The sequence below is a fragment of the Choloepus didactylus genome, chromosome 22, assembly GCF_015220235.1.
Source record: "Choloepus didactylus isolate mChoDid1 chromosome 22, mChoDid1.pri, whole genome shotgun sequence".
NCBI lineage: Eukaryota > Metazoa > Chordata > Mammalia > Pilosa > Megalonychidae > Choloepus > Choloepus didactylus.
The window spans coordinates 13,498,936-13,521,310 of NC_051328.1; the positions used below are offsets into that span (position 1 = coordinate 13,498,936).

The 22,375-nt window shown below is 53.6% G+C and overlaps 1 protein-coding gene across 5 annotated transcripts in view; it reads left to right on the forward strand.

Annotated features, from left to right (window-relative positions):
* Positions 1–22,375, forward strand: part of NDRG4 (NDRG family member 4) — a 39,455-nt gene that overhangs the window by 8,528 nt on the left and 8,552 nt on the right. For 3 of the 5 annotated variants that reach the window (XM_037816197.1, XM_037816196.1, XM_037816195.1), the window contains 2 exons: positions 11,977–12,071; positions 15,809–15,853. In XM_037816197.1, the coding sequence (XP_037672125.1) occupies positions 12,000–12,071; positions 15,809–15,853 (117 nt within the window). In that variant the 5' untranslated portion in view covers positions 11,977–11,999. Of the gene's footprint in view, positions 1–11,976; positions 12,072–15,808; positions 15,854–20,085; positions 20,253–22,375 lie in introns of those variants that run through there. The other 2 variants (XM_037816198.1, XM_037816199.1) reach the window with 2 other exon arrangements.

A 22,375-nucleotide genomic window follows, 5' to 3' on the forward strand; every position in this document is an offset into this window, starting at 1 on the left:
CTGGGAAATTTGCCAAATTAGGCAAAGAGGTGCAGTTGAATTGAGGCACCTGTGTGAAGGCAACTTGAGAATTTGTGGCAAAAAGCACCCAAATGAGCGCTTTGCTTTTAAAAATGTAGGTCACGGTTCCTGTGTGGATCCGTTGTCAGCTTGTGGTGCATGTTCGAAGGGGCTGGTCACTCGTCCAAGGGGCCTGGAGAGAATCGCCTCGTGGACTGTGCTGCCCACTGGAGTGAGGAAGGTGCAGATTCTGAATCAGCCCTAGCATTTCCCTATTTTCCCTTGGGTGAACCCCATCTTTTTCTTTTTCCTTGACTTCCTTGAGCACGTTAGGGTGGGTCTCCAAGAAAAATGCTCCAAGTTTAGATTAGCTTCAACTGTATGTGACAGGAAAACCAAGATAAGAATAGATTAAACAATATCAAAGTATATTTTCCTCTTTCATTAACAGCACTTGGAGATAAGCCATCCAGGGCTGGTAAGTTGGCTTTGTGATTCTCAGGGGCTAGACTCTTTCTATATTGCTGTCCTTTGTGTACTGCCTTGAGGTCCAAAATAGCTGCTTAAGCTCCAGCTGTCACACCTGTATTTCAGCCAGCAGGAAGGAGGAAGGATCAAAGAATGGCATGTCTCCTCCCTTTAAGAACACTACTACCCCAAAGTCATATGCTTCCATTTAAATCTCATCGGCAGGATGTTGTCACATGGTCAGAAATAGGATTTATTTCCATTGCCAACCTGCCCATCTAAAATTTGGGGAATCTATTATTAAGGAAGAAGGAGAGAGCAGATGTTGCGGGACAATTAGCAGTCTCTGCCACACTAGGACTTTTTCACCAGTTGGCTCCCTACAGAGCTGCCCAAATGGAATATGCTGCTGGGATTCCAGTTCTCCCTGGCATTTCCCTTGGTCAGGAGGACTGGAGATTTCCTATGTCTTTGTTTAATACCTGGAGCCATGCCACGTAGAGAAAAGGATGCCCATGTTGGTGCGATGCCTCAACTTCTAACTTTACAAAAGCTGTAGTATATCGATTCTAAGGTGCGCATTTTGTTTCACACTTTAACATCTCTAAAATTGGGATGCAGTGTGCAGTCTGTTGGTGAGATGGGCATCGTGACTTTGCTATTACTGCCGTCACATGGGCATCAGAAGTTGCAGATTAAATGTCGGCAGCTTGGAAGACACTCCTGGAGACAATCACGGAGCACTCCTAAGAAATATTACGTTACCAGCGTTCTTGATGTTGGAGAAGTCGGTATAGTTTGGAAAAGCACATGCATTAGCAACCTAAGACAACTTTAGGAATACTATTAAGCAATTTATTTCGCTTTTATTATCCTTTTTATGAATACACAGAGCTATAAGTGCTTTTCAAAATCTATGTCTTTCTTACGCACTATGTAGATGGCCCTTTTTGGGGTTTAATGTATTGGAATGGCTAGAAGTAAATACCTGAAGCTGTCGAGCTGCAGCCCAGTGGCCTTGACTCTTAAAGATGACTGTATAACAGTGTAGCTTGCAAGGGGTGACAGTGTGATTGTGAAAATCTTGTAGATCGCCCTCCCTTTATCTAGTTTGTGGATGGATGAGTGAAAAGATGGGGATGGAAACTGAATGAAAGGTATGGTGGGATGGGGGGGATGATTTAGGTGTTCTTTTTTACTTTTACTTTTTATTCTTATTCTTCCTGGTGTAAGCAAAATGTTCAAAAATAGATTGGGGTGATGAGTGCATGTTCTAGTTTGCTATTGCTGCCAGAAAGCAAAACATCAGAGACGGATTGGCTTTTATTAAATGGGGTTTATTTGGTTGCACAGTTACAGTCTTAAGGCCATAAAGTGTCCAAGGTAACGCATCAACAATCGGGTACCTTCACTGGAGGATGGCCAATGGCGTCCGGAAAACCTCTGTTAGCTGGGAAGGCATGTGGCTGGCATCTACTCCAGAGTTCTGGTTTCAAAATGGCTTTCTCCCAGGACGTTCCTCTCTAGGCTGCAGTTCCTCAAAAATGTCACTCTTAGTTGCTCTTGGGTTGTTTGTCATCTCTTAGCTTCTCCAGAGCAAGAGTCTGCTTTCAATGGCCATCTTCAAACTGTCTCTCATCTGCAGCTTCTGTGCTTTCTTCAAAGTGTCCCTCTTGGCTATAGCTCCTCTTCAAACTGTCACTCACAGCTGCACTGAGTTCCTTCTGTTTGTCAGCCCATTTATATGGCTCTGCTGATCAAGGCCCACCCTGAATAGGTGTGGCCACACCTCCATGGAAATTATCTCATCAGAGTTATCACCTACAGTTGTGTGGGGCACATTTCCATGCAAACAAGCTAATCCAAATGTTCCAACTTAATCCCCACTAATGTGTCTACCCCACAAGATTGCATCAAAGAATATGGTTTTTTCTGGGGAACATAATACATTCAAACTGGCACAGTGTATAGTATATGATGGTACTATGAACAGTTGATTGTACACCATGGGTGATTAAATTTTTTTTTTAAAAAAGCAAAAACAAATCTATGTCTAAGTTGGAAAGAGTTCTTTCAGTAAGTACAAACTAAAAATCCTGAATGGTAACAAATAAATACATTGTAGGTAATGAGAACCAGGGTTTTCACTGTCAGAGGAAAAAATTACAAATAAGGAGGGGGAAGGCTAGAATAAACCCTTTGTTGTTAGATTGGAATCAGAGATATCAGCATAACCCTGATTCTTAATATAGATACAGATGGATGCAGAAGTAAACGTAGATGCATGTGCTATGTGTATGTTCATATATTTGCAGAGGTTTTCTAGCTCTGCTTGCTGAGAGGCCTGGAGGCAATAACACCCAGGAGCAAAGAGTATTCCTCGGGTTCAGATCTTGGTTTCCAAATAGCATTCTCCAAAAAAAAGGAACCAGGACTCCTGGGAGAAGTGGTTGATTCCAGGGTTGAGGCAGAGAAAATACAAAAATGAGTTTGGAACATCTTGCAGTGCAAGAAAATTAGAAAGTACCCAAAAAATGATGAGTGTGTGTTGAAAGGACAAAGAACAAACTTGCAGAAACATTCAGTGGCCCAATCTGGCACACTTTGAACAATGAAATAAATGATTATATCAGCAGAATGAACCCATAGACTAAAACAAATATCTACGAGTCCATACTGATGTAAATAAATAAATGGAGGAGAAGGAATAAGCTCTTTCTTATGGAAGGATTCCAATTAATAAATACAGAAGAAATGATGGGAATAGAAAATCGGTAGGCACCCACCCCAGTAATAATTATTGTAGGCAGGAATCATCAATGGTTGCTAAAATTAGTGGGCGAAAGTATGATGAGAAACAGGATGTTCGTGTAGTCTCAAAATATCTTCCCCAAAGATACTTACTTATTAAAATGGTAAAAATAGTAACTTTACAGTGGAGAAACCTGGCAGGCACCCCCTTCATCAAGTGATGGAGGTTAACATCACCAGTGATGAGACAGATTGACATCAGGTACCCTCTGATCTGATGCACTCAAAGGGTACACACCACTTCTGGGGGATTCCAGCCAAAAATGCAGTGCCTCAATCTAATCAGATAAACAAACACACACACAAAACAGTAAAACCTAATTGAAGGACGTTCTACAGAATAACTGAAAAGCACTTTCCGAAAACATCGATGTCCTTCAAGACCGGAAAGACTGAGGGACTCTCTCAGGCTGGAGGAGACTAAGGAGACATGAAACTACCTGCAGTGTGGGATCCTCAATTGGATCCCAGACCCAAAAAAGGACATTATTGGGAAAACTGGCAAAATTCACGTAAGGTCCATAAACTAGTTGACAGTATTGTTATCAGTGTATTTCCTGGTTTCTATCTTTGTCTTGTGGTTCTATAGCATGATAACATTAAGGGAAGCTTTTACAATTTTTCTCTAAGTCTAAAATTATTTTAAAATGAGGGGTAAGTAATATGTCTTAATTAAATTGGCAGTGTTTTTTTCCCCTTCTTATTGATAGATAAAATAATGATGTGACTTATAATCAATTGTTTGATTACAAATTTGCTAAAATTTGTTGTATAGAATATCAAATCTCCCGTTATGCCCTTCCCTCCAAACCTACCTGCTTCCCCACATTGCTCTGGTTTACCATGAATCGTTTGAGGACTTTTTCTTGGAATTTGTAAATATGTACACCTGTTCACTGCATATATTTTTTATATGAATGCGATTGTTTATCCTTAACATTCTGTGGCAAGCCTTTTTCTCTTACCTGCATATTTTAGAATGTTTCCCCTCTCTGTTTGAGTGGAGCTGCCTCATTTTCTTTTATAGCTGCACGGTACTCCAGGGTGTAGATGTTCCATCGTTTATCTAACCATTCTCCTCCTGATGTACATTTAGGTTGTTTTCCATTTTTTTACCCTTTCAAACAGTGCTTCAGTGAGCTTCCTTGTGCATTGCCTCTGGGTGTACTCATGGGAGCTTTTCTTTGGGATAAATACTTAAAAACAGAATTGCCAGATTGAAGGGTGTTTGCATGTTACAAAGTACTAAGTTGCCCTCCAAATAACGTTAAATTCACTGCAATCAGGCCAACAGGTCTGAAGCTGTGTATCCATTTCCCCACAACTCACCGACACGAGATACTGCTCATCTTTTGATAGCTCGCCGATCTGGGTGAAGAATCATTCATTCATTCATTTCATTCCAAAACGTATTGCATATTTTTTTTGTGGACAGCGGGGACTGCACAGATGAAGTATTTTCCTTCCGGGAGTCTCCAAGATGATACCTCATCATTTCATTTGCGTTTACCTCGTGGCTGATGAAGTGGTGCATCTTTTCATATTTTTTCGTCATGTTTTTTAGTTTGCCAAGGCTGCCTCGATAAATACCACGCAATGGGTTGGCTTAAACAACAGTAGTTTATTGCCTTACAGCTTGAAGGCTACAGAGCCGTGCTTTCTCCTGGAGTCGAGTGCTCTGGTGCTGGTTTGCTGCAATCCTTGGGGTTCCTCTGTCCCACAGGGAGCTGCCTCAGTCTCTGGCTTCTTCTTTTGGCTTCTCTTTCCGTGTCCAATTTCCTTGCTTATAAGGACTTCAGCCATAGGGATTAAGGCCCACCCTGATTCATTTTTGCCTCATCTAAATAGGATCTTCAAAGATCCTATCCACAAATGAGTCCACACTTTAAAGAGATGGTTCAAAGGGGTTCACACCCGCAGGCCTGGGGGTTCAGGACCTGGACATGTCTTTGTGGGGGATGTCACTCAGTCCCCAATGTCATGTGTGTTGGTTCTTCTCTGCACTCCTTGTTCCAGACCTTAGCCCATTATTCAGTTGGGCTGTTGGTCCCTTTCTTTCTCCTTCTCCAGCCTGGGATGGGCAAGCTACTGATGCTCCAGGCTGTTCCTCCTTGGGAGATTCTGGCAAGACCTGCTGGAAGACCAGGGTTGGCTGAGAGGCACAGGGAGAATTTGAGAGGGAGGAGAGGAGCCAGATTAAAATGCACAAGGAGGGAATGTGCTGAGGCTTCATCTGCCTTCTCCAAGGATTGCAGCCAGGCTCACTGCCTTGGAAACCCCTCAGCAGCCCCTGTCAACTAATATTGTACCAAAATGGTTGGGAGTGTGCATTTGAGTACTATTTTATGCATTTAAAAGACAGCAGAACAGTAGAATCTGACTAAAGAGTGTTTACTCTTTGCCCTTTCTGCAGCTTCTGTGGACAGGTCAACCTCTAGTTTTTCCAGTCTGTTCTCAGTTCAGTTGCAGTTATTTAGCCTCTGCTGTGCCTAGACTGGGATGAGGTTGGACAGATGGACACAATCAGGTCTCTGGCCTCTGGGAAGTTGCCACACACAGATTAAGCCATACAACCATCCATCAATGATCTGCTGATGTGTTGGATCCCCAAGATTAGCTATGGGCTCTAGACCCAGACCTCTTGGGCTCAAATCCAGGACACATCACTTTCCAATTGTAAAGCGTTGGTCTGGTTCTATCACCACATTGTGCCTTATTTCCTCACCTACAAAGTAGGGATAATGATAGTACCAACTTGGAGTTATTGTGAGGAGTAAATGAATTTATACCTGTAAAATGCTAAAATGATGCCTGGAACATACTAAGTGCTCAGAAAACAGTAATTGTTGTTGTTGTTGTAGTGATACGATGGGGAAAGCCTTCCGGGCAAAGGACAGCATGAACAAGGCACATGCTTCCCATGGGGGAAGTCAGCCCTTGAGCTCTGAGCTTCAGGACCCAACTCCAGCTGCCTTGAGCCCAGGGGAATGTGCTGGAAAGACTCGTGTCTTGGTAGGATGCTGGTGTTGCAGTGGGGAGGGCAGGTGTGGGATTCCTAGGCCCACATAAAGGAAAAAAGCAGAACTGGTGGGGTTCAGGTTGGGCATTAATTACCGGCTCTAACTAGAGAGAGGAAATGATGCTGGGCCGACTTCCCCTGTCCATGCGGGGCGGCAGGATACATGGCGGGTGGGGTTTAAGAGCAGGGATCTTGGCCCCCTTCCTGCATCTGACACAGGCGGACTTGCACCTGTCTGCTCCCTCCTTGTGCAAATGGAGACACTGAGGGAGGGTCTAGTCCCCGTTCCAGTCCCACCCCAGCGCTGTCCCAGCCCTTTGAGGTCAGGATAACGACGGGGGGTGAGGTGGGGAGGGAATGATAGGAGGGGCAGCAGCCTAGCTGGCCCCCAGCTCCCTACACTGTGCAATAAGAAGGTGATTCCCTGATTTCCGGGGTCCCACGATTTTGGGGCTCCTTTCAAAGTGCTTTTGAGTGCGTGGGTTTGAATTAACCCTGTGATGCACAGGCCATATGCTCCCCTTTTGCGATGTCGTCCTTTATCTTCAGCACAGACTCCCCCCCTAGGTTCTCCCGGAACCTCCCTCTCTCCCTCCCCGCCCCCACCCCTCCCGGTCTGGATTGTTTCATTTGCTTGTGGCTTTTCTCGTCATAATGAGCCCTCATTACCAGGTCTGCCAGGGGAGCACATACGCAGGGCAGTGACTGTGACCTTGACCATGACCTCCCGGGGATCCCCTCTCGCGCGCGGTTGGAAGGATACAAGCCTTTCCACAGTTCTGCCTCTCTTCTCCCCTTGTTGTGTCACTTCCTGTCCCAGAGGGTCAAGCTCATCTGTGCAGTTTCTCCGAATGTACTGACTTGACTCTGTTCCTCTCGTGCCTTTCTTCACCTTCAATTCCAGTGCTTCCGGGTGGGACAGCCACTGGTGTTTTGGGGGTGGACGACTCCTCGTTGTGCAGCACTGCCCCCACACTGCGTGACCCTCCGCCGCTCTGGTCCCTGGGCACTAAAAGCTGGTAGAAGCCCCCGGTCGTCGAGACCACCGAAAATGCCCACACCCGTTTCCAGATACCCCCTGCCATCCCCGGCCACTAGCCCCTCCGACCAGTTCTTCGTGTTCAACAATCGCTTTATTCTTGAGGGTTTGCAACTACTTTTCATCAGTTTCCGCTAAGCATTTATTGAATCACTGCTGGCACTGCTGGACCAACAATAGGAATCACTTCCTTTTTAACACTAATAATCTGAGGATCCACGTGGCGCAATCTCCGCATGGAAGCACATGTAAAGAAGCACCAATTAGCAGCCAAAAGTAATGAGAAAGCAATGCAGTTCCTCCTCAAGAATCCAATCCATGACCCACATCATATTCAGGAGCCCCTTCCACTATCCCTAACTCTCCTTTGCTGTGGAGGGGCCTCTCACATGTCTCTGCCCCCTACCCCCAATCCCAGCCCCAACCAAAGTGGCTGTGATTCCTCACCCTTGTCCCCTTACCATCTCTTTCTGATGGGCACTAGCTGAGCCCCTCTCCTACAGGCGTGAATCCTTCCTCTCCAGTGGAAGACGGGGAGAGAAACTGAGGCACCCTCAGGGTGCTCTTAAGGAGGCCGGAGAAGCCGAGGAAGACCCCATCACCCACTCAAACGTGTCCAAAATCTTCCGCTTCACAGGCAATTTCTTCTCTGTTGTCCCTGTGGCACCTCAAAGCCTTCTGAGGCAGACAGAGGAAAGCTAATGCTCCCATATTCTAGACAAGGAATCTCTTAAGGGATTTGCCCCAAATAAAGCTAAGAAATACAGGCCGTGGTTTCAATGAACTCAAGACCAAACCACTAATAAATAGGAGGGCTGGAGCTCATCCCGAGCCTGAGCCTGTGTGGTTCTAACACCCCAGGCTGCCTTCGGGGAATCAGAGATGAAAGAAAGAAAGCACTGCAGAGGGAAGGGCCAGCTGTGCTTCAGAGACCCCTGGGGTCACCCACCCCACCCTGCTCTCTGCTGCTTAACTCCTTGCAGACCTTAACCAGGCTTCACTGTGGCAGGTTGACACTGGTCTCCTTTTGTTTTAACTTATCATCCAGCTGCTTTTTTTTTTTTTTTTAATCATAACATTCTTAGGGAAAAAAAAGCTTTTCTGCTACCACCCTGTGGGAACGTGGGCTCTGGGCTATCCTGGAGCCCCACATCATGATGTGCTGTCCCTGTTTCCCCCCTGAGCTGAGACCGCCCTTGCTGTCCCCTTCCCCACCACCCCCTGCTTCACAGCCCATCTGTCCCTGCGCTACCCACTCTCAACCCTTTTAATAGCTCCGTCCTTGGGGAAGATGGTCTCCAGCGTGGTTTCATAACAGGCCTGGCTGAGCCGGGGATACCCCAGTGCTGGCAGAGCGTTTAATTGAGTTGCGTGTTCAGGAAAGCAGGCAGCTAAAAAAGTCCTCCTGGGGGACAAGTTTTCCAAGGTGGAGAGAGGACTTCTTTCAGTTTCCCAACCGGATGGACGGATGAGTGTGCACACATCAGAAAGCGTGAAAGAGGAAGGGTGGGACAGGGGAGAGGACGCCTTTCTAAAAATACAGCCCATCTGCAGCGTGTGAGCTGGTTTCCCCGGAAACCACTGGGAACTGAGCACTCCGGCGTGGCGGCGTGGCCCGGCAGAGCAGGGCCCTGGGAGCGGGGCAGAGCCTCCCTGCCGGGCCTCCTCTTGCCGAGGGTGGGTGCTCTCCCAGGAGGCTCTGCAGACCTTGCTTGGGCAGCCACGGGGCCTGGATGGCCAGCAGCTCCCAGCCTAGCCCCAGCATGTCGGAACAGACTCCAGCGGCGGACCCCCATGCATTTGCAAGGCTCTGTCTTCATAACTCTGTAGGGCTGACCGATGCTTCCTGCTTTTCCTGGGAGAGGAGGGAGCCCAGAAAAAGCTGGGAGCTGCAACCTGGTCTCGTGGCGGACATCCTGCACAGAAACGGGCGCCCACCCAGAGGCCTTGTGCCCCCCGATGGCCAGGCAACCATGCACCCACTCCCCAGCCACTGGCTTTCCGCAGGGAGAAGCCCTAGGAGCGAGGGGGTTGGAAAGGGCAGGGGCAGGGGGCATCTTCTGACCAACCTGGTGGTGGGGATTTTCGGTGTTTCGGGGCAGAAGGGAAAGACTGAGGGCTTCACCTGGACCCTTAAGAAAGGGAAGGGGGAGGGAGGGAGGAAGGAGGGGAAGAAGGAATCCATCCACACCAGAACTCACTCCCACATCTAGGTTTTTGACGGAGGCTCTTCCCCAGACATCTGCATCCTCTTCTACTTCCTTTTCATATTTGCTCAAGTGACCTCTTCTTGGTGATACCCTCAAGGGCAACTTTTAAAAATACACTCCTCTCCCCAAACACTCCCACACCCACTATTTTGCTCTCACATTGTTTCCATAGCACTCTCACCTCATATATTAAATAATCTACTTTATGAACTGGAAGTAGCACCTCATTAGGCTTGGTTTTATGAAGGTGAGTGCGTGTATGTATACATAGATAATGTTTATTGTATAGATGTGTGGGGTTTCTTTGTGTTTTATGATACATTACAGCCAAATTATTTTTTGGTTTATGGACATAATACCCTTTGATTTTTTTAAGTGATGTCAAATTAGAAAACTCAATGTAAAAGATTAATGCTAAAGTAAGCACTTTGGGGCCCTTTGTCAATAGGTAGTAATACAGTCTGGTATTGATCTTTTCACAATCAAAATCAAGAAATTTTTATATATAACTAAACATCACAAAAAACAAATCTACATAAAATTATCATGATTATGTTTATATTTAATTTGTATTTCTGTACGAACAGTATTGTGTAAAGATAGAAAGTTTCCGTGATTTAACAGTCTTTCCAACTTTTCATGATTTTTATGAGCACAGACTTCCAAGAAAATACTTGAAAATAAATTACATTACCTTTTGTCCATTAATCAGCAAATAAAACATGGCCTTAAAAAAAAGCAGGGAGCAAAGGACTAGAACCCATTTCGAGCCCTGGCCCCATGCAGGCAGGTCCTTCAGCTGCTCTTAGCCTTGATTTCCTTATCTCACTTGTCACCAGGGTGTGATAAAACAGAACAAGAAATTGCTTTGTGAGCTGCAGAATGCTTAGCAAGAATAAGGAATTGTTACTGCTCTTCAACCGAACAATCTCTGGAATTTTTTTTCTGATCACATCGTATAGACACTAGTTCTCAGTCCACCACCCAGGGATAACTCCTGTTAACTTTTTGATGTATGTTCTTCTAGGCTTTTTTGTGGGAATATTCATATTTATTTCTCAAAATTGGGATACTACTGTATATTTGTTTTGTAACTGCTTTTTCTCTTTAATATGACATAAGCATTCCCCCATGTTATTAAATCAGTTTTTACAAGTGATTGACCTGTGAGTTAATCACCTAGTCCCCTACTGTTGGGCATTTAGTTGCATCCAGTTTTTCTCTATTAAAAATGGCACTTTGGGGAAGTTTCTTTTGAATAAATCATTGGGTGCCCTTCCTGATGGTTTCCTTAGGAAACTTCCCTCAAGGAGGGGGTTATTTCCCTCAGGTCCAGGAATATGAATCCTTTAAATAATTTTGATTCATTTTGCAAAACTGCCCTCCAGAAAGATATATCAATGTGTACACCCACAAGCAACATAAAAAAGTGCCAGTTTGAGTGCATCTTTGCCAGCGCTGCAAACTTTGCCAGTTCCATTGGCAAAAAGAAAAAGAGAAAAAAGTATCTTGTGTTAATGTGAATTGTTTTGACTACTAGAGAGCTTGAATATTTTTCCATGTATTTGTTGACCATTTAAAGTTCCTTTATGAATCTCCAGTTCATAGTCTCAGCGAGTTTTTCTCTTGGCGCGTTCTGATCTATGCCGTCCTAAAATCCAGCTGAGGGCAGGTGGTGCCAGTTCTAGAAGAATTGCAGGGTCCTGGGGCCCCCTCTGTCATCTTCCTTCCCCCACTGCTAGCTCCTCCAAACACACACACACCGAGGCATGAGTACACGCACATGCACGTGTGGCACCCACTCCCCCCCCCAGGTTCTCAGATGTCAGTCACCCAGCACTCAGTGGGTCCAGTGGCTGAGGGCTCTGTCATCACCAAGTTGGTCCCTTCCTGTGGTGGCACGTCCTGACTGGCACCGCCCCCTCCAACAGCACTGCCTGGTTCGCCTCCAGTGCCCGCCTCTTCCCCACCCCCAGGCCATCCTCACCCCAGGCTTGTCCTGTCAGGCCCTTCATGGGGTTCTCAGCTCTGTCCATCTCCATGTCCCCAGGACCAGGGACTTCTGTCTGCTTAGGATCCTGCCTTTGGCTCCCCACACTCACCCCTCTGCTTCGCAGTAAATGCAGAATTTTGATGGTAGTTGTTTTAGGAATGATCATGTGTTGCTTTTGTATTTTTCTAAAACCTGTTGTCACTTTTAAGAGGAAATAATGCAACAGTGCCCCCTGGCCGGCCAATCTTGCAGATGGAGCCTTGGGTCTCCTGGGTGAAGTGCTCAGGAGGGGCTGTGCTTGGTGGGGAGGTGGGTAGGGGTGGAGGGGGGGGATGCACCGGTCCCGGTGATGCCCCGAGTGCCTGCTGTCCCGCCGTCCTTCTCCGCCAGGAGATTCTGAGCAGGCCCCGATGCTCATCCCCGCCCTCCTCCCCAGGGCTGCTCCTGCACGACGTGACCATGGCCGGGCTGCAGGAGCTGCGCTTCCCGGAGGAGAAGCCGCTGCTCCGGGGCCAGGACGCCGCCGAGCTGGTGAGTCGCCCCTCCGCGGTCCTGGTGCCGAGAGCGCCACCTCGTGGCTGATAAGGAAACCGCGCCCTTCCCTCCAGCCCTGATGAGAACAACAGCTGTGCCCCCCGTCGGGGCTAGACGCGTGCGTGCGGGGCATCCTCAGCCGCCCGGAGAGGCTTTGTCTCCGGCTGGCCTGAGTGCCCGTCGGCTGAGACCCGCCAGCCTCATAGTGGCCTTGGCAGCCTTTGTGGCTGGGAGGCGCTGCAGGAGGACTGTCCCCATGTTAATGATGAGGAACCGAGACTAGGAAAGGGTCACACAGCCAGCAGGGAGCGAGGCTGTTCTCAGCCCTGGTTTGGGGCAGCCCTGAGCCCTCAGAGGGTCTCCTCTGGGCAGTGCTCACACCAGCAGGCTGTGGAAGGCTGCGTGGTGCTCCTCGTCTGCAGCCTTCTCTTGCTTTTTCTGCACAAGACTGGGTGGTAGGAGAGGGAGAATCACCAGCAGGCCACCTGGAGCAGCGGGACCAGGCACTCGGAGGCCACAGGTCTGCTGCCCAAGAGGCCCGCAGTTGGGGGACCAGGCATTTGATCCCAGAGTTTTCTACCCAGGTTTCCTTGTCAACACCTGGCCCTTTCTCTTCCCAGAGCCACTCGCTGTGATACACCTCCCTGCAAGGAAAAACTCAGAGTCCACTGCTTGTAGAATTCTGGGGGATGTCAGGGATGGGGGGGGGGGGATCTCTGCTGGTGATATGGTCCCAGCCCCTTCTCATTTTACAGATGGTGGAGCCAGGAGCCCAGCCCCTCAACTCTTTAGTGGGCTGTTCAGCCCTTCCCCAGCTTCCCCTGCCAGCCTCTCTCCCAACACCCCCCACCCCCATCCCTGCCTCCCCGCCACCAGCCTCCGGGCAGAAAGAGATAAGCCCAAGAGCCACCAAGCAACAAGTGCTGGGGACAAAGTGTCATGCTGGGGCTGCAGGGGATCCAAGTACGTGAGGCCGTCAGTCCCATCCCCGAGGAGGGTATGTCTTATCTTTAAGACAGGATCTTGAGTGCCTTATGAAACCTGGATTATCGGAGGACAGCCTCCAGGATGGTTCGGGGCAGCTGGCAGCAAGGCCCTTTATTATAATCCACTTCCTGGTCTAAGCTCTGTCATTTCCTGTCTGGACTGATGCAGCAGCAGTGTCTTTCAAGGCACAGGAGCAGAGACCAGCCCTTTTGTTAGGCTCGGTGGGGTGAAGGGGGGCCCTCAGGGACCCCTGCCTGCTGTCACAATGCTGACCTGTGGGGGTGATGGGCCTGCAGGGAGGTGCTGCTGGCTGGTGTGGGCTGTGCATCTGTGGCTCTGACAAGAGGGGTGAGGGCAACTGGGCCTGATGCCTCCAGAACCTTCCTTCCACCCTCACCTCAGGAGGACACCCCAAGGGATACCCCACATTCCTTCCCTGCCCGGCCCCTCACTACCCCTCCCTGAGGCGGTGGGCACTCTCCTGCCTTCCCCCGGGGGGTGGGAGGTGGGCAGCCTTGGAGCTGCCTCCTTTCTGCTGTTGTTGGTGTCCCATACTTTGTCTGCCCCAGCATGGCTAGTGCCTGCCACCGCGAAGTCCCCTCCTCCGTGGGGGGTTTCTCTCCTCTCCCGAGTGAGCACAAGTCCCGGGCCGGCTCTGGTCACACTGAAGACTGGAGTGCCTGGTGACATCTATGTCTCCGCTCTTCCTCCGAGGCCACTCCTGAGCCCCCTGCCTCCTCCCCGCGGGCCCTCGCTGTGGCCTCTTCTCCCGAGTGTTTACTCAGTTCCTGCCGGACCTCCCTCCCGGGCTCTGACTTGGCAGGTTTTAGTTGTGCCGTTTCTTTGTTTTTTGGTCTGGCCTCTCCTGCAGCGCCTCCATCTCCTGGGGCCCCCCGGCACCCTGGGAGTGCACAGAGCACCCTGCCATTATCCGCCGCATCCTCTCGTGCAGTGGTGTTTTTAACAAAAGTGCCTCCCTCCCTCTCTGAGATAATTACCCCCTTAGCGTCTGGAGTATAAAAATCGCCCAAATCTCCTCCCCCAGCCCCTTTGGGTGAGAGGATTCACTAATAACCAGCCCCTCTCCTTCTCCCAGGCCCCCGTCCCCTCCCTCCTAGGGCTGAGAAGTGGCTGCCTTCATTCCCGCTCGCCCTGGGCTGTGCGGAGCTGCCAGGCCTTGGATGAACCAGTGGATGAGGCCTGGGTCCAGCCCGACCTACGGTCACAGTGAACCTGAGGCTGGCTTCCCTCTGGGTGTGAGATCCTCGAGCACCCCACCCAACCGCCAGCCAGAGGGCAGGTTGTTGAACTTGTCCTTATTTTGAAAACAAAACAGAGGAATTGCTGGTTTTCACTCTTTCCACTCCTGTGATTTGGCTCTTTTTCCTCCTTGTCATACATTAATGGGCCATCCCGTGTCTTATCTGCAATAATGTCCTGTTTCTAATTCAATTGTCCTACTTAGCTACATATTTATTCAATAAAGGCTCACGAGCATCCATAGCGCACAAGGCCCAGTACCCAAATACAAAGAACAGAACCACAGCTAGCATTGGGCTTCTCGTTTAATCTTGGCAGAGGCCGAGGCGCGGAGCTGGTCAGGAGTGGACCGGGACTCGAACCTGGGTCTGTCTGATTGCGGGCTACACTCGTGCTCATGAGTCCTCTGCTGTGAGACACAGCCCTTGCTGCAGGAGCTCACAGAGAGCCTTTTAGGCTTCTAGACTGACACGGTAGAAGGAGAGAAGGGGCTGTAAGCTCAGCTGTTATCTGCACATGTACTGGTCCCCACAGCACACACACATTTGGCTTCCTTCCCCAGGCTCCAAAGCTGCCCGGTCTGGGCTGATCCAGCCGCCTTTTCATGTAGGTGGGGAGGTAGAGACCCCGAGAGGGCAAACCGCACAGAACGGGGCCCACATGCAGAGTCTGAGAGATCAGGCAGAACCTGCTGACTCAGACACTTGGGGGTTCAGGGGTTCAGACCCAGCCCCTGTGCACCCGTCAGCACAGCTGTAAACCGTGGATGCACACAGAGCCCTGTGCTCCCCGTTCAGGGAGTGAGATCAGTTCGTCACAATCTGTTGGCGTTGGGGAGCCCAAGCTTTCTGCTGACAGCAAAAGGGAAGGGCACTAATCAAAGGCTCACATCATTCAGGGTAAAATCACCCTAAAGCCGAGGACCTGGTGCTTTGAGAACTTGGGGCAGGCAGGTCAGGCAAGGCGGGAGCTGAAGTGTGGACGGAGCAGCCCACAGCGCCTTCCTGTGGATGAGAAGAGCCCGCGGGACTCCCTGTCTGCGCGGCCCTCAGCTTCCCCGGCCCTGAAGTGGGTGTGGCAGTCTCCCCTCCCGTCCCTCCTTCTCTGCCTCTGCTCCTGGGCTAGACCAGAAAACCCGACCATGTGGGCAGCCGGGCAGAGTGCTGGCAAGCAGGGATTTGGAGCTGGCGAGTCTACCACTTTCTAGCCATGTGATTCAGCCTCTCTGAGCCTCACCCTTCTCCCCTGTGGTAGGGACATTGTCACATTTTAAATTATGAAGTAAAATCAGTGGGAGTAGCTGCTCATAGGCTCATCAGTCAAGTACTTAATAGCCTGATGCCTGGTGCTTGGTAAACTATCAGTCGCTTTTGTTACTGTTGAAAGACTAGGGCTCAGAAATCGTGTGTGTTCAGAGCAGCACCCCTGTGGGACCCCCTGGCCAGCCAGGGCCTTAACTCGCTGTTCCCTGTTTGCTTTCCCCGCAGGAGAACTCTGATGCCTTCCTCTTGGCCATGGACACAGACTGGAAGGTAGGTCATGGCTCAGCCTCCCCAGATGTGGGACTGACAGCTGGCCAGCCTCTTGCCCCACCTGGCCTGGTCCCAAAGGAGGGTCCCAGCCCTTCCCCTTGTCCCCAGCCAGGAGTAGCAGGAGCCGGGCACCTTGCAGCCTCAGAACATCTGCCATCCCTCTCTACCGGGCAGTCAGGGTCCTGCCAGACCTCCTCCTTCGCCCCCATTTGTTCCCCACTCCCCTGAGCCCCATCCTTCCCTCCCCAGCCCCAGAGTCTCTGGTATTTGGAGGTGGCACTCCCAGGGGAGTGGAGGAGGCCTGGGGGCTGGGGACAGAGAAGAGAACAAGGGATGCTGTCATCTGAATCAGCATTTTCCTCCAATGAAAGCCAGGTTGATGCTCAGAAATAGCTCCTGTTTCCATGGCAACTGTTGCCTGGCCAACCATGTCCTCTTTAGTTTGGGGCCCAATTCTCTGTGAAAACTGAAATTGCTCTTGGCTTTTCTTCCTCCACATGGTGACTTTGCTCACTGGCCGGCCATTTCTGCCCCCTGATCCCCATAGGGCTCATTTTCTGGGCCTTGGAAAATGTCTGACAGCAGACTCCTGGTATCTGGAGACAGGAAAGGGAGGGAGGCCCACGGAGGAAGGTGTGCTGGGTCCTGGGACTTACTGGCCAGCAAAGCATGCTGAACAAATTCAGACCCCTCAGGACCTTCCTCCTGACCAGATGGAACCAGCCCGAGGCCAATGCCCTGGTCTGGGCCTGGCGTTGCTTTGGGTCGTGGTCCTCACTGTGACGGGGGAGGCAACCCCAGGACAGCTCCAGCCTGGCTGTCTGGACAACCGAGGATGGGGCCGTGGGGCTGTCTGTCAGCTCCTCCCCCAGGGCCAGCGGCTCTGCAGCAGTCGGGGTCTGGGCCCTGCACGGTGGTCCTTTGGTCACGTTCCCCTTCAAGGACACGAGGGGCAGCTTCTGGGCAGCCAACTGTGCAAATGCTCAGATCCCCCAGGAGTGCCACCTCCAAACACCTGGGGCTCTGGGGAGTGGAGAACAAATGGGAGCCAAGGAGGAGGGCTGGCAGGGCCCTGACTGGGTGATGGACAGTGGAGCTGGGAGCAGGCACACCCAGGGGGTCTCTTTATCCTCTGAGCTCCAAAGGAGGGGGTGGGTGGGGGCATGTGGACAAACACCAAGGAGGAGGGGGCCAATGAAGTAAAATCCCAGGGCAGCAGCCCCTGCCTTGACACCCTGTGGGAGACTGAGCCCAACAGTGCTGACCGCCAGCCCCCAACACTCACATCTGCAGCAGGAGGCAGGGGTCCTGGGATCAGGGGTGCCCGGACTCCTTCTGCAAAGCCTCCTCTCTGCCCCAGCAGCCATCCGGCAGATGGCATCCTTTGCACTGGGGCTCCAGACCTGTGCTGACAGCGGTGGCTGGGGGCCCTGTCCTCAGGATCCTCTGCTCGGTAAAGAGCAGCATGTGCTAAAAAGCCCTTTCCTGTCCACTCTGCTTACATCGCTTGGAGGCTGCTTTTTATTTTTTTTTGGAAAACGGCCACGAGGATGGCTGTTATCTGGGCCAGCGCCCATTCAACAGTGGCAGGCTCTTGCCTCTACCAGCTCAGCCAGTGCAGGAGAGGCAAGGGGCAAGAGAGAGCCGGGCAGACCTGGGTTCAGGTCCTGGGCCTGCCACATATTGGCCATGGGACCTCAAGCATAAGTCCCTCCATCTCAGCTACCTCGTTTGAGTGAGACAGCAGCTCAGAATCTTGGCAGGCGGCGGCTGACTGTGACCAGGGAGGCAGTATGGCCCGGTGGCCCCCAGAGCGTGGAGTCAGAGCCAGACTGCCTGGTGTGGTTCCTGGCTCTGCTGCTCACTAGCTGTGTGATGTTGGGCAGGTTACCTAACCTCTCTGTGCTTCAGTGCTCTCATCTGGGTGTTAAGAGGATAACATGAAGTACAGCACTTGAACAGAGACTGGCATGTCGGAGGCATTCTAATAAATGTTTGATGATCTTAATGTGATCTCAGGCCTGCAGACCTGAGGTGCTGGCTTTGCTCCCACTGCTGACGAGCTGAGTGGGAACATTTTTTAACCTCTCTGTGCCCCAGTTTCCTCATCTATATATAATAGTCTTTTTTTTTTCATAAGTTTCTGAGGATGGCTTGTGTTATCTTTGCACTTATGGCTGCAATAGGCACTGCTATTTCTCCCATTTACAGGTGTGGAGGTTCAGAGAGGTTGAGTGACTTACCCAAGTCCACACAGCAAAGAAGCCGCAGAGCTATCTATGACTGGTGCCTGGGTCTAGCTGGCTCCAAAACCCTGCTTTTAACCATCACATGAGAGGGAGCTTTTGCTGAGCTTGCTTTCTGTGGCCACGACACTGCACAATCTTCAGGGAGGAAGGAGGCAGTAGCTAGATGCGAGAGGCACACAGATGTCCAATTTCTCCCTTACCCTGGCCTGGGCAGGGGGTGGATTTAGGTCTGGAGCGATTGATGACTTTTTTTTTTTTTTCCATCCTCATAGCAACCCTGAAAAGAAAGCAGGATTCCAGTTTTGCACTTGAGCCTGAGGCACAGAGAGATTAAAAAGCTTGTCCAAGGTCACCCAGCTAGAGGGTGGGGGAGCTGGGACTTAAACTCAGCAGGTCTGTGTGATTTGAAGCCAGTGAGCTGAGCAGAAATGGGGCCATGCCTTAGAGCGGGACGGGGGGCAGTGTCAGAGGCTGGCTTCTCACCTGGGTCCGAGGGTGCGAAGAGGCTACTCAGAGGTGAGAGGTTGGGGCAAGGGGATGGGTGGGACGAGGAGGAGTGTCCCTGACTACTCACGCGTAGGGAATTGGGGGAAGGCCACCCCTTCACCCTCCTCCTCCAAGGGAGGACCTTGTGGACATGGCAGAGGTTCGGGCTATGACTTTGCAGGCTGCACTGGAGTCCCAGCTTCTCCCTGTGCCCAGGTGGCTGCAGGGAAATGAAGGGCTGGAGGGACTCCCCATCACATCCCTGCTGCTTTGCTTCCAGCCCCCAGAGCCAGAGGTCAGAGATAGGGGGACAGTTGGTGCCCCCCAGGCAGGGGGCATGGCTAGGAACAGTGTGCAGGGCAGGCGTTGACCAGGTCATCACGTGCCCAGGAGTGGGGAGTCACCCACTTTCCCCCCAGGGCAGCTGGTCAGGACACGGGGCTGTCTGCACAGGCTGGGCAAGTGGCAGGTCCCTTTACCAGCGAGACAGAATGGGGGCACGGTGCCCAGCCCTCCCTCCCCTCTGTCGCGCCTGGTTTGCTCTGTCCTTGGGCTCCCCCCTCTCCTCACCTCCCTGTCCCACTTCCTCTCCTCCCCTTTCTCCTCTGTTTGATCTACCTGCCTGCCTCTGGCTTGCTCATCACCCCAAATCCTTCTGGACAGGGCACGGAGCCTGAGGTGGCTCATGCGTCTGTGCTTCCCAGAGGACTGGAGCCCCAGAGGCCTGGTTGGCCCCCCAAAAAGAAGTCTGGATGGGTCTGGGGGAGGTGGACATGTCACCTGCATCAGGCTGTCTCCTCATCCCTTCTCCCCTTGCAGGAGGATGGGGTGGGAGGGCAGAGCAGTCTGCCCGGGACCCCCTTTCAGCAGTGTGGTCAGGCAGGGGGCATACATGCGGGCAGAGTGGGAGCTGCCCTAGGAGAGACCCTGGGGGTGGAGAGGGAGTCCTCCCGTCGAAGCAGGGCCATGACCCAGGCTGCCGGGGGTGCAGTGACTCCCCAGGCCCCTCAGGGTTAAGTGATCCAGGCCTTCCGAGCGGAGGCTGGGCCTGGGGGCCTTGTCCTGGGCATGCTGGGAGGGGGTGGAGCCCTCTCAGTTGTCGGGCAAGGACTGTGCCCACCCGGGGCGTGCCTGCGTGTCCTGCCTGCCCTGCACGGGTGTGCATGTCTGTGAGAGGCCCCCGGGTACCTGTGTGCCTGACGCAGGGCGCGCCAGCGTGTGTGGCCTCGTCTCTGTGTGTTCCCGGGACCCCGTGTGCAGCTAGCTGCAGCTGCGGGGTGTGCCTGCGGGCTGGGGGCGGGAGAGGGAGCAGGGGCTGGGGACTGTCAAGGTTGCCGCGTCGGGCGGGAGGTGCAGGAGCAGGGATGGGGTGAGTGAGGACCTCGGAGGCCAATTGGAGCCAGATTTGTCTCCCAGCAGCCAATCTGGGAGCGGGGACTCGGGGCCAGCGAGTGGCTGCTCGGAAGCGCGGCGGGAGGAGGGGCCGGCCTGGGCCGGGCAGGAGCGCGTATAAGCGGCCCCGGAGCGCTGCCCCAGCACAGAGCCGGCCGTCGCCCACCGAGCCGCCCCCTCTCGCCCGGCGCGAGTGGCTCAGGCCTTTGTCTGCGCTTCCCGCTCGAGGCGGGGCCGCCTCCCTCGGCAAGATGCCGGAGTGCTGGGATGGGGTGAGTGGGGGCCCTGGGGGCGGCGACGGGGGCAGGGAGGAAGGGGCCCGGGGGGAGCCGCTCGTCAGGACCTGGGGAGAGGGCGCGCAGGGGTGAAATCGCCGCAGGAGGCCGCCTGTGCTGTGTCTGTGACCTGTGTGTGCTGCCTCTGCGGACCCAGGGTCCATCACACGTGTGCCAGTGTGTGTGCCTCGCGGTGACGTGTGCCCTCTGCCTGGCGGGTGCCCGGCCGGTATCTGCCCAGCGGCCCGACCCCGTCAGCCCTGGGGGAGGGTGTCTGTGAGCCGCCAGCCTGCGTGGGTCTGAGGGCGGCTGTGCCCAGGAGGCGTCCTGCCCGCCCGCCTCTGGGGTGGGGGTGGGGGCGAGGGGGCGTTGTCTTGGTGCTTGGGTGGCTGGACTCGAGCGCGCATGGAAGCACAGGCGGCCTGGTTCTTCCCTGAGAGCCGCCTGCGCCCGGCCCCTCGGCGGTCCCCAGGGCACCGCGGTGCCAGCCTGGCAGAGGCGGGGGAGGTGTGGGCGCCGCGCCGCAGAGGACGGTCTTCAGACGGCCCCCCGGGAGCGGGGACGAGGGGTCGCAGCGCCTTATATCGTGGGTGGGAGAGGGCAGTGCTGGGTCCATGAGCCCCAGGGGCTCACAGCCCCCGGGGTGGGCACCAGGGCGCCGCCTCCCGTCCCCGGGGCCGGCGTCCTCCTGGAGAGAGAGGCCAAGGCACCCCGCCCCGGGCTGCCCCATCTGCAGACCCTGGGGTCACCCCGCACCGAGGCGGCAACGTCAGCGCCTACCCGCCGCGCAGACCCATCCCCTGAATTATTGATGCGGTTGACGAAAAGGATCGCCCCCGCCCCCTCCGCAGCCCCTTCCCGCCCGGAGGCCTCAAGGTCATGGGCGAGGGGACGGGCCGGCGGGGTAGGAACGCCAGAGCCCCTCCCTTGATGCCTCGGTGACCCCCACCCCGGCGGGGGCCGGGCTCTGACGCCACCAGAAGCCGATGGGCGCGCTGGTCCCTCGGGGACTGGGGGCTCCGCGCCTCGCTCTGCGGCCCGTGGCGCGCCCCCTCCCCTTGGGCGGCCGTCAGCCCTCGCCACCCCCGCCCCGAGGAGCGGGAATGCTGGGCTTCTGTAAGGCTGAACTGCGTCTGGGCTGCTTCCCGAGGGTCGGAGGCGACGCAGGGAGGCCGACGGGAGGGTTCCGCCAAGGTCACGGGCCAGGGGCAGCGGCGTCCGCGGTTGCTGAGCCTCGGTGGGGAGAGCTCCGCGGCTGGTCGCTACCGTCCGTGGTGTGGGGACTGGGTGGCCACCCCAGGGCTGGATGCCGACCGCCGCGGAGGACAGGCATCCCCACATGCACACACCCCCGCCCCAGGTGGAGACCTGGCCCGGGGAAGAAGCCGCTCCAGGCCCGGCCTGCTGCCGGGCAGGACTAGCCCGGATTACCCGCAGAGAACTCGCTTTTATGCTGCAGGAACCGCATTGCGGGTCTTAGCACTGCGGGCCCCTCCTCCAAACCCCGCCCCCCTCACAGCCGGGAAAGCATGGGGGGAGGGGGGTGGCAGGGACCCCCCCCCTCCCCCAGCAGGGACAGGCTGCCTGTTCAGGAAGTCTCTTGGGTGGAACTGGATCTCAGAAAATGCAGCCTCCAGCTGGTACCCCTGGCTCCTGAGGCTGCTCCTTTCGGCTCTGGGCTTGACCTTGGCAAGTCATTCCTCCCCTGGCCTCAGTTGCCGCCTCTATGGCGTGTGTTCATGTGAGTGGTAAAGGAGAAGTCTCGTGAAAAGTGTCCTGCAAATGGTCACTGAGCAGAAGGTGTCTGGACCGGCTGAGGGAGGTCAGGCCTGGGAGGTGGGGGGCTGTGCTGGATGTGGGCCCCCCCCAGGGCACGACAGGCAAAGAAGCAGGGCTGCAGTCAAATGTGGCTCCTGGGGTGGGGCTTTGGCCGCACGTGGGCACCACCTTGTCCCTCCCTGCCAGAGACACAGGCCTGGGCAGCAGTGCTCAGAGCCCAGGCCCTAGGAGAGGCTGCTCTTGCCACCTGAGTGTCCCCTTTCCTGCTGGAGGCGCCCACTGCCCAAGGTGGTTACCCTTCGCGGCTCAGCTCTCAGGAGCCCCCAAAGACCCCTGCCTGC